Here is an 18,426-nt window from a genome sequence, read left to right on the forward strand (position 1 = left end):
ATTTACACAACACAGTTTCAACTAAAAACTGAAGACCCTTTCACACCAAAAGTGAAATATTAACCCTCAGGCTGAAGGAAATGCTAATTCATGCGTGTACAGTAGAGGGTGCCGCTCAAACAAACCTTTCAGCTGCTGTTCTGGATAACGGAAGAATAGGATGCAGGAGAAAAAAAGTTTAACACTTCCTTTATCAATAAAAAAAAAAAAAATCTATAGTCATTTTTGCTTATGGTTTAACTGAATCATTGAAGGTCAGAAGCAAGTCAATAAAGTGAGATTAAATGCATAACATTTTTATGTTTTATTTAACATATTTAGTTATTGGAGGTTTGCATAGTATTCTGACTCTGCATTTCACTGATTTTGTTCATTTTAAGGAATATTGAATCTTTTTTTGTGTGCAAGTGAGATGAGTAAATGCACGCTCACATTTAGTCTAGAACTACAATAACCATCATGTTTACACTCACACACCACCTCTGCACTTCGATTTGTCTTAATATGGGGACAAAAGAGCTGTCAGTCAATACATGGGAAAACAAAGTAACTTGTGTTACTTATTTTGAAAAGTAACTCAGATATTTTGTTGTAAATTTTAAGTAATGCATTACATTACTAGTTACTTGAAAAAGTCATCTGATTACATAACTCAAGTTACTTGTAATGAGTTACCTCCCCAACACTGTTAATTACAAATAGTTTATCAGGAGCATTTATGTTGGTGTGTAGGTTGTGGCTAGGCGACACGTAAGATAACTTGAAGTATTTCATGGACGTACAGAAAAAAATAAAATAAATCTGTTTATACTTTTATGCGGGTGGGAGCGGGACAAAGCAAGAGTGTTGCGGGAGAAGGTAACTAATGTTGTGGTTGAAACATAGGAGGAAGCAGGATCCACATGCAGCACACTTTATTTAAACTCAAAACTTGACAAAGACAGACTCAGACTAGGGAACTGGACTCAGGAACTGAACAACCAACATCAAGAACTCAAAGACTGAACTCGACACAGGGCTTAAATACACATGCAAACAAGCTAAACAAGATAACAAGATGTGAGTTAGGCAGACGTGACGTGAACAGTCTCTGGCTCGGCAGACGTGATGTGAAGAAGCTCAGGCTCGGCAGACGTGACGTGAACAGTCTCAGGCTCGGCAGACGTGACGTGAGGAAGCTCAGGCTCGGCAGGCCTGACGTTAAGAGACTCAGACTTGGCGGGTACTGTGGGGCTCCTCGTCCGCCAAACCCACAGTAAAAATTGAGCCGCTCAGGTGCAGGGCCAAGTCAATATACAATTCTAAAGTCCAATGAGGATTGTGCAGTGGCATGGTTGAACCTAGCGGATCAGATAGCCCCCCTCAAAAAAAAAAAAAAAAATTCAGAGTTTATTAAAGTCTCTCACATACTCCTCAATAGGACATTTTCCTTGACGAAGACACATGATCCTCGCTGCTGGATTCATTATGGTGAGTTCTTCTGTAACATTGCGGTTGAAAGATAGGAGGAAGCAGGATCCACGTGCAGCACACTTTATTTAAACAAACTCAAAACTTGACAAAGACAGACTCAGACTAGGGAACTGGACTCAGGAACAGAACAAACAACATCAAGAGCTTCTTCTTCTTGTTTTTTTACAGCAGATCGCAAACAAATATGTGCATTACCGCCACCTATCTCAGAAATGGACCATTGACACTTTCCTATACTTCTTTAACCTATCAACCGACATAAATTCCCCTTATTTTCCCACATAGAAGCTTCATAGAATTTCATCCGGCACTGCGTGACTCACAAAGACTGAACTAGACACAGGGCTTAAATACACATGCAAACAAGCTAAACAAGATAACAAGGGAGCGTGGCTAATTAGAAACACCTGGGGAGACTAATAAACAAGAAAAACTACAAAGGACAACAAAACATGGCATAGGACAGGAAATTACAAAAGTCCACACAAGACAAGGGGGGAACACAAGACAGGATTCATAACAGTAACATATATTTTTTTGCGGGAGTGGGCGGAAGCGGGACAGAATCCCTCAGAAGCGGGACTGAAAAATTAGTTTTGTGCAGGTCTCTATTTCAAAGTGCAAGTTTTTAATGAATTTCTGAAAACGTCATGCTCATGCGTGTTACGTGTTCAGTCTATAGGCGTGTAGTGCTTATTTACAAAGTGATATCGCCAACTACTGGACTGGCATGCATAATAAATAAATTTAAATAGGTTTCATTTGTGATTTTTCATCATTATTGAACAATGCATAATTTACCAAAAAATGCATAGTATATAAATGATAAATATATGTATCATGTGTTTCTTATTCCAGCTGAGGACTGCAAAAACCCAGGGGCTCCTCCAGGGGCCTTACGTTCTGGAGAACGCTTCCGTATTGGAGACCGAGTGCGGTATCTGTGTCAGTTCGGTCTGGATTTGCTCGGCCCCTCTGAAAGGCAATGTTTGGATTCAAGGGAATGGAGTGGGGCAGAACCACGATGCTATGGTCAGTCAAGGATACAGACGTTTATTTACACAGTGTAGTGGGACTGCGGTGTATTCCAGAAAGCAGGTTATGTGACAAGGGTTTAAGGGTAAGTACTGTAAGCGGATAACCTCAACTTTCGGTTCCAAAAACGGAGTTAACTTTCAGGGTATGTAAGTTGCCATTGCAACCTACTCTCTGAACATAACCTGCTCCGGAACAGCTCATGATCCAGGGTTAGTTTACTTCAGCGGTGTTCAGGGTTAGTTTACTTCAGAGGTGTTCAGGGTTAGTTTACTTCAGAGGTGTTCAGGGTTAGTTTACTTCAGAGGTGTTCAGGGTTAGTTTACTTCAGAGCTGTTCAGGGTTAGTTTACTTCAGAGGTATTCAGGGTTAGTTTACTTCAGAGGTGTTCAGGGTTAGTTTACTTCAGAGGTGTTCAGGGTTAGTTTACTTCAGAGGTGTTCAGGGTTAGTTTACTTCAGAGCTGTTCAGGGTTAGTTTACTTCAGAGCTGTTCAGGGTTAGTTTACTTCAAAGGTATTCAGGGTTAGTTTACTTCAGAGGTGTTTGTTTTCTTCAGAGGTGTTCAGGGTTAGTGTTCAGGGTTAGTTTACTTAAGAGGTGTTCAGGGTTACCCTTACGAAAAAAAAGTATACTTCAAGTTCATTTTATGAAGTATACTTGAGTAATGTTCAAGTATATTTTTAAGTATACTTTATGTAGTAAGTATACTAATGTCAATATGTACTAGTAGTAAACTTTTACTATTTTAATACCGCTTGGGACTAAATTGGCCCACTTGAAGTATATAAAAGTATATGTTTAAGTGTACTATAAGTGTAACAGTAGTAAACTTTAAGTGCACAACTAGTTCATAATTATGTTTCTCATTTGTACTGCAAGTGAACTTATGAGTATACTAGTAGTTTACTATTTTAATACTTGTAGCAACTTTGAAGTATACTCTCAGTAAACTACTAGTTTAGTAGTTTTATACTACAAGTTTTATTTTAATGTACTCTCAGTAAACTACTAGTTTAGTAGTTTTATACTACAAGTTTTCTTTAAGTGAACTTAACATTATACTTATAGTTTACCATTTATATATTATTTTTACTCTTTTAGTGTACTCTCAGTAAACTACTAGTTTAGTAGTTTTATTCTACAAGTTTTCTTTAAGTGAACTTAACATTATACTTATAGTTTACTATTTATATAAAATTTTTGCAGTTGCAGTAGGCCTATACTACTATGTTCAAATGTTATTTTTTTATACTTGAAAAATACCTTTAACTCTACTTTAATTTTAAAAACATTTTATTAGCTTCATGCATCCTTTTTTATCAACACTTGAATGTCAGTAAGTTTCATAAAGGCAATATTTTAAACAAAATAGTTGAGAAAATCACATTTTTGTCAAAGACTACGCCTTGATCAGATCCAGAACGATGATCAAAACACAGGTGGAGTAGATCGAGTCTAACACCTCCAAAGCTTCACAGTCGTTTTCTCTTCATGGGTTAGGCCTACGCTTCATTTCATTTGGAAACATTAAGCAGTTTTGATTTACAAGCTGTTTAATGTTTGATATTACATTATTTTACATTTGAGTGAGCAATCTTCTATCACTTGTTTCAGCTTCTTCTTCTCCTGTGTTTTGATCCAGAGATTCTGTACTAGAAGACAGTGTTGCCAGATTGGGACGGTGTTTTCCAGCCCAAAAGCTCACCAAAACCCGCCCACTACAAGAAAAAAACGCCCAAAATTTTACTGCTAAAATAATGTGATATAATGTCATTACCATGTCATTTAAGGTTGATAAGCACAATTTGTATCTCCTTAAAACAAAATAACGATTATAAAATAAAATAAAAAATAAAAACATTTTCCAGGAAAACAGATCAAATTAGGGCAATAATTAAGGAGAATTCGCCAATATGACTAAAATGTCCAGGTGGACACTGTCAAAACGGCAATCAAGAAATGAACCGATGACTTTAACTTAACCCTCGGAAGTACACATTGCAGAACATAACGCAGAATTTAGCAGTCAAAACAGATTCATCGTTGATTCAAACCTTTTTCAGCAGCTGTCAGGGACAAGTAGAGTGCAGTCTGGATGGTGTAAAAGTTGCAGATGTCTGGTTATGCTGGGTACACACCAAAAGATTTTTTACATCTTATAAGATTTTCAAAATGTGACAGACCACAAACATGAGGACAAAAAATCCTAGATTTAAGCGTTTTGCTCCTATAGTGTGTGGTGTGCCATGATGTGACAAAGACAGCACACCACACACAAACAGATTTTCAACCAGAGTCTCGACTATGAACACAGGAAATCTCGCGAAATATCGTGAGACTTCAGAATAAGCATGACGGACGATATGCAGGAAGAAATTGCGATAGTGTTTGGAATGATTTTCACAGAAAATTCACGTGAAAAAACCATTGTACCTACCAATATATATAACCTTTTATACAGAAATATATTCATTCTTTATTGTCTTTATTTATTCTTTATTGGATTTATTGTCTCTTTAGAAAAAGTTATTTAATCCCTCTAGTGTATAGAACCTCACTGAACCCTTAACACTCAGCTTTTTTTTTTTTTTATCTTTTTTTTTTATTGAGTTTAAGAATTATACAATTACAGTCAGGGGGGTACAAAGAGTAAAGCCGATAAACAAACATAAAAAGACATATACATAAACAGTGACAAACTTAAAAGTTAAACAAAAATTTGAAAATGTTTACAGATTGAAACGCACTTTGCAGCTTTCTTATTTTTCAAACCCAATATTGTGTTTAGGTATTGTAAAATTTCTGCTCTTAAAATGAAAAACAAAGGCTTGTTTCCTCGAAATTTACACTTATGAATACTAAATCTTAACATTAAGCTTCCTGCAAGTGTGTGTGTGTGTGCGTGTGTGTGTGTGTGTGAGAATGACCGTGTCTTCAATCATCTCGCTTTCTGATTGGATATTGTTTCGTTTCACGTGATAATCTCCAGAGCGTGCGCCTGTTTGTCCTCGGAGTTCCCCCCACACATCAGGATTTCTGATCGTAAATATTAAACATGTTTAATATTTACGATTCGCGATCAGAGCGGCTCCGACGTTCTTCCGAGCAGGTTCGGACACTCTTAACACACCTCACACCAAGGGAAAATCTGATAAAATAATCTGTTAAACCATCAAGATAATCGGGACATAGCTAGGATTGTCGGAAGGGGAGAAATCGGCCCAAAATCAACCCGATTATCTTTTGGTGTGTACCCAGCATTAGGCTAGTGTGCACATGACCATGGACAGAAGTCGTCCCATATTTGATTTCAATTCAAGTCATTCAACTGTGCTCTCCTTTATATTCACCATCGAGTGATCTCCCTCCACATGTGTAAGTTTTTAGAGTTGCTCACTATCTCACTCTTCACTGTAGATACAACTTACTGTATAGTAGGCTATGTCACTTTGCCTTAGCGATCACTTGAATATACAGCTACAACTTCTCGCGCTCAATCGCGTCTGCCTGCGGATCGCTGATTGGCTAAAAGTGCGTGCTCGTCGGTGATGTCAACACTAACGCCAGCTGACTCTGCATGGGCGTGTGTGTACAGTAATGTCATGATGACTGATTTTATGGACTACATGCACACTTTAGTTTCGTTTTTTAACCCTCTGGGGACCAAGCTGTTTTTGGGGCCCTTGAGATGTTCTGACATGCTCTGACATTTGTGCTTTTTTCAGTTATTTATAAACATGTTAATGGCAAAGGTGTAAATTCACTCTATATAGCACAAACAGGCCTACCATAATATGCGAGCAACATGTATGTAGATGTTTGTATTTTTAAGAGAATAATGTTTATGCGTGGTTATTTAAAAAAATAAAAATGAAAGTTGCTGAAATAAGACCACAAAACTCATACAAAATATGTGCCCACAAGACTTTTGACTAATGGATGTTTTCTCTTGGAGTTCTAGCTTCAAAATTATGTGAAAATAGTCTTGCTTTATCGTTCACAAAAAAAAAATACATTGATTTAAATGGTGTAAAACAGGTTTTGCTTGGAAAGCCAATATGCGAGGGGGAGGAGTAGTTTACACCTTAGATCAGTGTTTCCCAACCCTGCTCCTGGAGGCACACCAACAGTACACATTTTGGATGTCTCCCTTATCTGACCCATATATTTTTGGTCTTGGAGTCTAGTAACGAGCTGATGAGTTGATTCAGGTGTGATTGATTAGGAAGAGTTGGAAAATGTGTAGTGTTGGTGTGCCTCCAGGAAGAGGGTTGGGAAACACTGCCTTAGATTACCCAGTCCCACCCACTCTGCATAATGACTCTGCATAATTAGCCATTCATTCAGGTGTGACACTGACTGAGCCACAATGCAAGGACAAAATAGCCTATATATTTAGAAGAAGACTTATATTGACCATTTAAGATTTTGCTTACATCTATCTTGTAAATATGTTTTGCTATTTTATTAAAAAGGTTACAATTACAACAATAATTACAATTTCAGCAATATTTCTGCAAAAAAAGTACTCTTTCTTTGTAAAAAAAAAAAAAAAAGATTATAGGCCTACATTTTATCATATGTATTCATTAGTTTGAATATAGCCAACATTGGAACATCTTAGTCTATGACTTTATTTTTGACAAAATAGTATTTTATATATATGAGCAGAAAAGCTTATTTGATGTGACAGTATATTCTACAGTAAAAACTGTACCCAAATCTAGTCAACAAAATGTTGTCTTTCATACTTCGCCTGACTGTAACGCAGTAACTGTAACTGTAAAAGCAGTTTATTCTTTCACACACAGACGCGCGATTCATATTTAGGCTAAACAGTCTTTACAAATATGTACCCTTCATTCATCTCACAGAAACGCTATTCATATTATAGAAACGCGATTCATCTTTTTGTTTACATAAGCCTACAACGTTATTCCATAACGTTATTCCACATTAACACTTGAGAAAGGATAACTTAGCCTACCTCACTCCTCAGCGGGATCTGCTCCTCATATCAGCACGGAAAATTTTCTCCATAAGGTAGGCTATATTATGCCTCTTTGTTTACAGCTGATGTGGGGGCGTTTCACAGACTGAAATGGTTCTCAGAATTTGCGTTTGAATAGCACGCGCTCTCCGGGGCGTGGTCAAATTACTTTTGAATGGCTCCTAATGAGCTCGACTGGAGTCGCTCTCTTTTTATACAGATTACAGAAGCTGATAATATTTGTTTTTTATATAAATTACTTCATTTAAAAGCTGCGATCTCAAGCTTTATGCCCGTGGGTCTGTTTGCCTGTTTGACTGAATTTTCGCGGAGTTATAGATAATTTTCGAACGCGTTTCAAATGGGAGTTTACTGACAGAGAGAAGGCAGAAATAGCATCATGTTAGTTTTTCTTTATTTGTCAAAAAGCAAAACACTTTATTTGTATTGTGAGTATACAGAAAAAAAATAGAAACTGAACAGGATCGATTGATGTATTACACGAAAATGAAAGATCAAAATTAACAGAGCATTTTGTGTTTATTTTTCATTGCTAAAAAAAAAAAACGAGCAAAACGCGCAGGCGCGTTTTTGGTCCCCAGAGGGTTAACCAATTAGACTTTAAAATGTAGATGTTTGAAAACCGCCTAACTAACCCCAAACCAGCCCAAATTTTGACCACCCGCCCAAACCCTTTTTTACCCGCACAATCAAATTCAAAACCGCCCAATTGGGCGGGAATCCGCCCAATCTGGCAACACTGCTAGAAGATGTGTCATAGCGCCCCCTACCGTATACCAGTGTAAACATGGCTAGCTGGAAAATTCAGTCAATGGTGGGGTAAAGTTAAATTAAAGTAAATATGTACACTACCAGTGGACTAGCTGTTGTGTTCTTCTGTGCATATTGGCCAGTAGGTGGCGATAGAGGTTCGTGATATGTGATATTGAGAACAGAAAATAAGAGAGTCTGAGTTATTGCATCAGCTGCTGTCTGCGCTGTTCTATTTTGCTACTTCTATTGTTCATTAAAGAATTCCTTAATTAAGAATGCCTTTCATTCCTTCTTACTAAGGATATAACAAATTGGCGACGAGGTACTTTTCTTTTTGGAGATGGCAGCTGTTTCTACTTTTTCCACGCCATTTTTGCCATGTCCTGGTGAACCAACTATTCCTTTCGACACGTGGCTACGGATGTTTCAGAATTATTTGCTGCTTGTTGGTGCTTCTGGAGATGCATGGCCGGTCGAGCGCAAACGAGCACTACTGCTACATTGTCTGGGGACTGAAGGACAAAGATTGTTCTATTCCTTGCCGAATCAAGGTGATACGATGGAAGATGCGATTGCGGCCTTGAAAGCGCATTTTACCCCTCGACGGAACATAGTGGCTGAGCGCCATGCTTTCAGGAAACGTGTTCAGGCACCAGGAGAAACTATAATTCAGTACGTAGCTGCTCTACGGGACCTAGCGGTTACTTGTGACTTTGCAGCTGCTTTGGACGATATGTTGCGTGATCAGCTGGTGGAGAATGTGTCCAGTCATCGGATTCGTGAAAGATTGCTTTTGGAATCTGAATTGACTCTGGAAAAAGCCATTACTATAGCCACTCAAACAGAAGCTGCTGGTGAACAAGCCAAATTATTATCGAATACTCGTTCAGTTCCTGTGCAAGTGATACATGCAAAACCTCCACCTGCAGCTGGACGTTTCCATCGTAGACCATCTTTAAAGCCACCGTCTACAATGCGTTCTTCAAAGCCTTCGTCAACTATTGCACCTGCTTCGTCCTCCCGTGAATGCTATCAGTGTGGATCTAAGAAACACCTCGCGAATGATCGTAGTTGTCCTGCTGCATCGGCACAGTGTAATAACTGTCAAAAGATGGGACATTATTCGCGGGTGTGTCGTTCAGGACAAGCTTGCTCAGTGCGTGAAATTGACTTGCCTGAAGTTCAGATCCTTTATATGCATGACTCACTAACTGATAAAATTCGGTGCACTGCTCTCATTGCGACCGCAACTACGTCTGTGGCTATCGAGCTTACCGTGGATTCTGGGTCATCTGTTTCTATACTGCCTAAAATTGTGTATGATACACACTTCCAGAAAGATGCTCTGCTGCCTCCTTCATTGAAACTGGTGACGTATTCTCGTGCTCCGATTCCTGTACTTGGCTGCTTACCTGCCACTGTCTCTATGGATGACGTCACCTGCTCCACGTCATTCTTTGTGGTGGAATCTGGCACAGCTCTGCTTGGGATGGATCTTATTAATGGCTTACATCTTCGTTTTGAAGGCAATTCAATTTTGCCATTCGAATGTGCGTGGATCTGAGAGAACCCAACAAGGCTGTAATTACGGATAGCTACCCACTACCACACATTGAGGAACTGTTGTCTTTGTTAAGGGGAGCGACTGTATTTTCCACTATCGATTTGGAGAGTGCTTATTTTCAGTTGCCCTTACATGAGGAGAGCCGCGATCTGACCGCCTTCATTACTCACGAAGGACTTTTCAGATTTTGCCGCGTACCGTACGGACTTGCTTCAGCACCTTCTGCTTTTCAGAGAATGTTGGTAACAGTTTTGCAGGGACTTCCGAATGTTGCCAATTACCTTGATGATATCATTCTCTGGGGACGTACGCAAACTGAACATGATCACACGCTCAAAGCCGTTGTTCAGCGCTTACAGTATGCTGGACTGAAACTGAATCAATCGAAATGTCAGTTCAACAAAACCAGTCTGCGTTTCCTGGGCCATCTGGTGAATGCGCAAGGAATTCAACCTGATGAGGATCACCTTTCTGCCATTCTTCATGCACCCGCTCCAAAAGATGCACCTCAACTCCGCTCTTTCATCGGTCTACTATCGTGGTACAATAAGTTTATTCCTAACTTTGCCACGGTAGTTGAACCTCTGCGTGCGTGCATCAGGCAGGGCTCAGATTTCGTCTGGTCGGAGGAAGCTCAGCAATGCTTTGATGCTGTAAAAAAGTTGCTTATTGACAGTCCTGCACTTTCATTGTTCGACCCCGATTTGCCTACGGCGGTATCTACAGATGCCTCTGATTATGGTCTGGGCGCTGTTCTTGCTCAAGTTCACGAGAATAAGACTGAGCGCGTCGTCGGAAGCACTTGCGTGTGTCTGGGCAGTTGAAAAGTGGTGAACCTACTTGTGGGGTCGTAAATTCCTCCTGCGGACGGACCACCAGGCATTAACTGTGCTCCTCTCATCCAAAGGTACTGACCGTGGCGGAATGCGCATTGCGCGCTGGGCAGCACGGTTACTGTGCTTTAACTATGATGTGCTTTACCGGCCTGGGGCTCAAAATTGCACTGTCGACTGTCTTTCTCGTCTGCCTTTGCCTGCTTTGGATGAAGACTGCATGGACGCTGAACCTGAGTTTGTGGTGTTTATGTCTCCTGCAATGTCAGCTCTGTCACCTGCTGAGTTTGCTTCTGCCTCCGCGACGTGCTCTGAACTGAGTGCATTACGCACACAAATAGCTCGCGGTTGGCCTTCCTCTTCAACTTCTGTGGATAATATTCTACGTCCATACTTCAAACTACGTGACGAATTGAGTGTGCAGCACGATTATGTGTTCAGAGGATCACGTCTGGTTGTGCCTGTCGCGCTAAGGCACACGTTGGTGAAGTTAGCTCATGAAGGCCACCAGGGAATTGTACGCACAAAACAACGCCTTCGTGAACTGTACTGGTGGCCAGGCATAGATTGTCTGGTTAAAGAGCACATACAGACCTGTCAAATGTGTCTGTCCTCTGACAAAACTGCCAACACCTCTGCTGCGCCGCTGCAGCCAGTGCCTTTTCCGTCTGTACCGTGGGACAAGTCAAGTCAAGTCAAGTCAAGTTTATTTGTATAGCGCTTTTCACAATACAGATTGTATCAAAGCAGCTTCACAGTATTAAATTTAAATAATACAACAAAGTTTGTTTCAAGAGGAATTTATTGATTGATAAAATTAAATTAAATATCCCCAAAATATCCCCAACTGAGCAAGCCAAAGGCAACAGTGGCAAGGAACCGAAAAACTCCATCAAGTGTCCTAATGGTGTCCTAAAACTCCATCAGGTGACCTAATGGAGAAAAAAAACCTTGGGAGAACCCAGGCTCAGTCGGGGGCCAGTTCTCCTCTGGCATTTATGAGCTAGAGGCCGGATTGTAGTTTGAACTGTGGGATTATATGAATGCCTGGCTGAAGAGATGCGACTTTAATCTAGTTTTAAACTGGGAGAGCGAGTCTGAGCAACGAACAGTATCAGGAAGACTATTCCAGAGTTTTGGAGCCAAATGTGAAAATGCTCTCCCTCCTTTGGTGGTTCTGAATATCCTAGGTATGACCAAAAGCCTTGAATTTAGTGATCTTAAAGAGCGCGATGGATTATAGGGCGATAGAAGATCCGTTAAATAGACAGGAGCTAAGCCGTTTAGGGCTTTATAAGTCAGTAGCAATACCTTGTAATTAATACGGAACTTTATAGGTAACCAATGCAGTGATGATAAAATCGGTGTTATATGATCATATTTTCTTGATCTCGTAAGAACTCTAGCGGCGGCATTTTGGACTAACTGTAGCTTGTTTATTGAGGATGCAGGACAACCAGCTAATAAGGCATTACAGTAATCCAGTCTCGAGGTCATGAATGCATGAACTAACTTTTCTGCATCAGAAACTGATAGCATATTACGTAGCTTAGCAATGTTTCTAAGGTGGAAAAAGGCTGTTTTTGTAACATATGAAATATGATTTTCAAAAGACAGGTTGCAATCGAGTATAACACCCAGGTCTTTTACTGTAGCGGATAAAGTAACAGGACATCCTATGATGTTAAAGTTGTATTGTGCGAGGTTTTGTGGGCGGTTTTTTGAACCGATAAGTATTACCTCTGTCTTGTCTGGATTTAATAAAAGAAAATTACGCGTCATCCAATCTTTTATATCTTTAACACACTCTGTCAATTTGGAAAATTTAGCGTTTTCATCCGGCCTTGATGAAATATATATTTGAGTGTCATCAGCATAACAATGGAAACTAATTCCATGTTTCCTTATAATATTTCCAAGTGGCATCATATATATTGAAAATAACAGAGGGCCTAACACAGATCCCTGCGGCACTCCATAGTTTACTGGAGTTATGATCGATTTTTCTCCATTTAAATAGACAAAATGGTAGCGGTCAGATAGGTATGATTTGAACCAGCTTAGTGCTTGTCCTTGAACACCAGTATAATTTTGTAGTCGATCTAAGAGTATTGTGTGATCTATAGTATCGAACGCAGCACTAAGATCAAGTAAAACTAGTATTGAGATACAGCCTTGGTCAGAAGCTAAAAGTAAATCATTTGTGATTTTAACGAGCGCAGTTTCAGTGCTATGATGCGGTCTGAATCCAGACTGAAACTTTTCATAGATATCATTTTGTTGCAAGAAAGAGCCCAGTTGAGCGGACACCACTTTTTCTAATATTTTAGACATAAATGGAAGATTTGAAATGGGTCTATAATTTGCTAGATTATTATGATCTAATTGTGGTTTCTTAATGAGAGGTTTTATAACTGCCAGTTTAAATGTTCTTGGAACATGACCTAGAGATAAAGACGAGTTAATAATATTGAGGAGAGGCTCTTCCACTACAGGTAACACTTCTTTCAGTAGTTTAGTTGGTATAGGATCTAATAAACATGTTGTTGTTTTAGATGAAGTGATAAGTTTATTTAACTCTTTTTGTTCTAGTTGTAAAGCACTGTAATTGTTCTTGCGGGGTGATAATTGAAGCTGAAATTATAAGGCGCGATTGAAGATTGAACGTTTACAATTGTGGTTCTGATGCTTTCTATTTTCTCAGTGAAGAAGTTCATGAAATCATTACTACTGAACTGTAACGGGATATTTTGTTCGGGTGACGTCTGTTTATTTGTTAGTTTAGCCACGGTGTTAAATAAAAACCTTGGATTATTTTGGTTGTTTTCTATTAGTTTGTGGAGGTGCTCAGCCCTGGCCGCTTTTAGGGCCTTTTTATAACGTGACATACTGTCTTTCCACGCGATTCTAAAGACCTCTAAATTAGTTTGTTTCCATTTACGCTCTAAAATACGGGTTTCTCTCTTTAAAACATGCGTAGTATTGTTATACCATGGTGCTTTATTTTTCTCTCTGACCTTTTTTAATTTAATAGGTGCAACCACATCCAATGTTCTAGAGAGAATGGTGCTCATAGTGCTAGTTAGTTCTTCTAGTTCATCTGTTTGTTTGGGTTCAGGCAGCAGCTGAGACAAATTAGATAAGCAATTTGAGAAATTATCTATGGTGGATGGAAGGATTGTTCTGCCTGGTTGATAACGCGACGCCGCATGACATATTACAGCAGTACGTAATATGCAAGTTACCATGTAGTGATCAGTGACTTCATCACTTTGTGGAATGATATCTATATCGGTTGGATCGGTTCCATGTGATATAATTAAATCGAGTGTATGATTAAGACGATGTGTTGGTCCGATGACGTTTTGCTTGACCCCAAATGAATTTAATAAATCTGTAAACGCAGCTCCTAACGCATCATTTGGATTATCTACGTGTATGTTAAAATCTCCAACAATTAATGCTTTATCGACATTGACTAATAGGTCTGAGAGAAAATCTGCAAACTCTTTTAGGAAATCAGCGTAAGGCCCTGGCGGTCTATATACGGTAGCCAAGGCTAGAGATAATAGGGATGTTTTTCTAACATCTAAGAGCGTAACATTTAGTACAAGTACTTCAAATGAAATAAACGTATAACCCGTTTTCTGAGTAACATTTAGAATATCTCTATAAATGGTTGCAACACCTCCGCCACGACCAATCAGACGGGGCTCATGCTTATAACAGTATCCAGGAGGAGTAGACTCATTAATACCGAAATAATCATTTGGTTTAAGCCAGGTTTCAGTAAGGCAAAGTACATCGAAGCTATTATCTGTGACTATTTCATTTACAATAACTGCCTTAGGTGTGAGTGATCTAATGTTTAGAAGACCTAGCTTTAGAAATAGTTTTTGTTTACTAATAGCAACATTTTCTGTTTTAATAACAATTAGATTTTTCCTAGATCCTGCATTAGATTTATTATTTGATCTCACTAAACGAGGAATAGACACGGTTTCTATGCAATGTTCTACACTAGTATTTATATCAGTTGAATTGGTGCAGCAGAGACTATGATTTGGACTTTTGGTTACTAGTCAAAGGGTATTTAACATTTTGGAGATGTTATCTGACAGAAGAGCCGCTCCAAATCTGCTTGGGTGTAAGCCATCAGCACGGAAAAGCCTAGGACGCTCCCAAAACAGATTCCAATTATTTACAAAGAGCAGTTTCTGCTCATTGCACCATGACATTAACCATTCATTTAGCGCAAATAATCTGCTGAACTTTTCATGCCCTAGTCGGTACGTGGGAAGCGGTCCTGACACAATGATCGTTGTTTCAGGCGATGTGCTGCGTACCGTATCGAATAGATTCCTGAAGTCTTTCTTCAGAATCTCCGTCTGGCGCAGCCTGATGTCGTTCACTCCCGCGTGCAGGACCACAGTTCCGACGCGCTCGTCACCGTTCAGGATCTCGGGAACGCGAGCAGCGATTTCAGAAACACGAGCACCAGGAAAGCAGTGACTTTGCACCTTACTTTTACCTAACGTAGCGTGTACGTGCCGAACGATGGAATCGCCGATGATCACAGCATCGTGTTCTGTTTCGCGTAGAGGGGAGAAGCGGTTTTGTGTGGATAACTCGAAAACCGGGAGGGTCGGGAGGGTCGGAGGGTCAGGTTTCTTGGTCTAAACCTGACTCGCGTCTTCCGCTGCGGAACCACCCAGGCTTCGTGGTGGCGTGTTGGAGCCGGAGTGAACGAGACCATGGCTGATTGCGACCGATGCTGAGGAACGCACGGAGTAGACGCGGTCGGAGTCAGCGGGTTAGTAACGTTAAACACTGATTTGTGTGCATCGGCACGTGATGTTTCAAGAGCCAAACACCGGTCTCTCAGCTCGGCCTGTCTCAATAAAAGGTTGTGGATCTGTTTCTCAACAGCTTCCAGCTCAGACTGCAGTGCGTGCAGCTCAAATGTGTCCTCACCTGCACCAAACGGTAGACTACTTACATCTGATATATTCGCCATTTTAACAGATGGACAGTGAGTTAGCAACGAAGCTACCAGTGATGCTATCAATATTAATACTAATTTATATTATAAGTTTGTTTGTTTGTAAGTGAGTGTGGAGAAGACGCGTTCAGCCGTGATCCACGGACGTAACCTTTAAGAGTATGCAGCGTTGGATCACTAATAGGCTTGAGACGCGTCTGCTCAACAGTCCGCGTTGTAACTGAGGTTTTTTAGTGTTTTCACACAAGGTAGCTGTAGATGTGGTGGGTCCATTTGAAACCGCTGTGTGGGACTGTCGTTATGCGCTGACATTAATTGATTATCACAGTAAGTGGCCTGAAGTTGCTTTCACTGCTTCCATCACTACTCAAAATGTTATCGCCTTCTTGTCATCTGTGTTTAGTAGATACGGCAACCCATGTTCTATCGTGTCTGATAATGGAACCCAATTCACGTCAGCAGAATTTGCTACATTCCTAAAAGAGAGAAACATTCAACACATACGTACTTCTGTCTACCATCCAGCCGCGAATGGAGCTGTGGAACGTTTTCATCGCGTGCTGAAAATCTGCATTCAGTCTGCTGTTCTGGAAATGAAGCCGTGGAAACCTACAGTCACGGAATTTCTCCAAGTGTATCGTGCTACACCGCATTCTGCCACAGGACTATCCCCGTTTGAGTTGCTTCATGGCAGAAGGATGCGAACGCGTCAATGTTCTTCCTCTTCTCACCACACGTCAGGATGCTCCTGCGCTTCTTCAACGAGTTTCTTTGAAACAACAGAAAATGAAAGCATACACTGATTCCAGACGTGTCGCTCGCACTCCTGATTTCAAAGTGGGAGATTGGGTGCGTGTGTGCATTCCAACTCACGTTCCGAAAGCGCATCCAAGATTTACCAACCCACGTCAAATTGTGCGTAAACTGGGTGCGTGTACTTACCTGTTATCAGACAGGAAGAACTGGTTAGTTTACTTAAGCTGTGTTCAGGATTAGTTTTCTTCAGCTGTGTTCAGGGTTAGTTTACTTCAGAGGTGTTCAGGGTTAGTTTACTTCAGCGGTGTTCAGGGTTAGTTTACTTAAGCTGTGTTCAGGGTTAGTGTTCAGGGTTAGTTTACTTAAGCGGTGTTCAGGGTTAGTTTTCTTCAGCTGTGTTCAGGGTTAGTTTACTTCAGAGGTGTTCAGGGTTAGTTTACTTCAGCTGTGTTCAGGGTTAGTTTACTTAAGCTGTGTTCAGGGTTAGTGTTCAGGGTTAGTTTACTTCAGAGGTGTTCAGGGTTAGTTTACTTCAGCAGTGTTCAGGGTTAGTGTTCAGGGTTAGTTTAATACAGAGGTGTTCAGGGTTAGTTGCGTGCCCTATTGATGAGGCTCCAGTGGGCGTGACAGATTGCACACAATATTTTAAATATATATATATATATATATATATGAAGAGTTCAGATGCAAAAGCCTCTAAGTGCCATCTGAAATTTTCTTCTAGAAATATCATTTTTATCAAGCTCGTATATTTAAGTTCAGTAATTTCACTTAAATGACAATTAATAGGTAATTTGCATTGCTATTTAAGTGAAATTATTTAACTTAAATATACGAGCTTGATAAAAATGATTATTCTAGAAGAAAATTTCAGATGGCACTTAGAGGCTTTTGCATCTGAACTCTTCATATATATATATATATATATATATAATATATATAATATACAGGTATATTGATATATAAAGCGTTGTTAAAACAAGGTAATGTTATAAATATATATATATATATATATATATATATATATATATATATATATATATATATATATAGCTATATAATTCTCATACATCGTTGATCTGCATTCAGAGTTTTTTTGTTTTTTTTTTACAGGACGTTTTCTATGCTATAATGTATTTTTATAATACAACCCCATTTCCAGAAAAGTTGGGACATTTTGTAAAATGCAATAAATCACAATCTGTGATTTGTTAATTTCGCTTGAACCTTTTTTTCCAATGTTTTCACTGAACAACATAATTGTATTTTGTTAATATAAACTAATTTCACTACACAAAAGTTGGGACAGAGGCAAAATAAAAGTGAAAACATTAATCAAGACAGTGTAAATGTGTGCTGCGGTCAGATGAGTCCGTATTTCAGCTTGTTTTGGGGAAAAATAGACATTGACTTCTCAGTCCCAAAGATGAAAGTGACCAATCAGACTTTCATCAGTGACATATGCAAAAGCAAACATATGTCATGGTACGGAGATGCATCAGTGCAAACGGCATGGCTGACTTGCATTTGTGTGAAGGTACCACTGACATGGAGGCATATTTTGGGATTGTACAGACATAAACTGCCATCAAGAAGACATTTTTCCTGGAAAGAAAGATAATGCCAAGCCTCATTCTGCACATGCTAAAACTGAGTGGTTTCTAGACACTCTGCACCATAGAAGAGATGTGCCTGAGTGCCTGCCTGCAGTCCAGATATGTCTCTTATTGAAAATGTATGACCCATCATGAAAAGGAGAATCAGGCAACGATGACCACAAATTGTTGAGCAGCTGTCTTGTGAAAATATATTACACTTGCAAAACTGCAACAATTACTATTTCCTAAATGGTTAAAAAGTGTAATTAAAAGGTGACCCAGTGATAAACATGCCTCTGTCCCAACATTTGTGGAGTGTGTTGCAAAATAAAATTAAGTTTGTCAGTAACGACATTGGACATATTTTCTTTGTTCATTTGTCAGTTAAATAAAGGTTCA

The 18,426-nt window shown here is 39.6% G+C and overlaps 1 protein-coding gene and 1 long non-coding RNA gene across 7 annotated transcripts in view; both read left to right on the forward strand.

Moving 5' to 3' along the window:
• The window catches only part of LOC309505547 (complement C2), a 53,978-nt gene that overhangs the window by 14,149 nt on the left and 21,403 nt on the right, over positions 1-18,426 (forward strand). The window contains exon 5 of the mRNA XM_082178946.1: positions 2,332-2,505. Coding sequence (XP_082035072.1) covers positions 2,332-2,505 — 174 coding nt within the window. The remainder of the gene's footprint in view (positions 1-2,331; positions 2,506-18,426) is intronic.
• LOC309505580 lies at positions 2,512-17,362 on the forward strand. Of its 6 annotated transcripts, none has more exons than XR_014208490.1 (4): positions 2,512-3,023; positions 3,069-3,116; positions 16,626-17,266; positions 17,317-17,362. It is a non-coding gene; the product is annotated as an uncharacterized lncRNA (long non-coding RNA). The 6 variants fall into 6 exon arrangements; XR_014208491.1 differs by having other exon boundaries at positions 3,069-3,107; positions 16,630-17,266; XR_014208492.1 differs by having other exon boundaries at positions 3,069-3,107; positions 16,708-17,266.

Source organism: Leuciscus leuciscus, assembly GCF_965113295.1.
Source record: "Leuciscus leuciscus genome assembly, chromosome: 9".
Taxonomy (NCBI): Eukaryota; Metazoa; Chordata; class Actinopteri; order Cypriniformes; family Leuciscidae; genus Leuciscus; species Leuciscus leuciscus.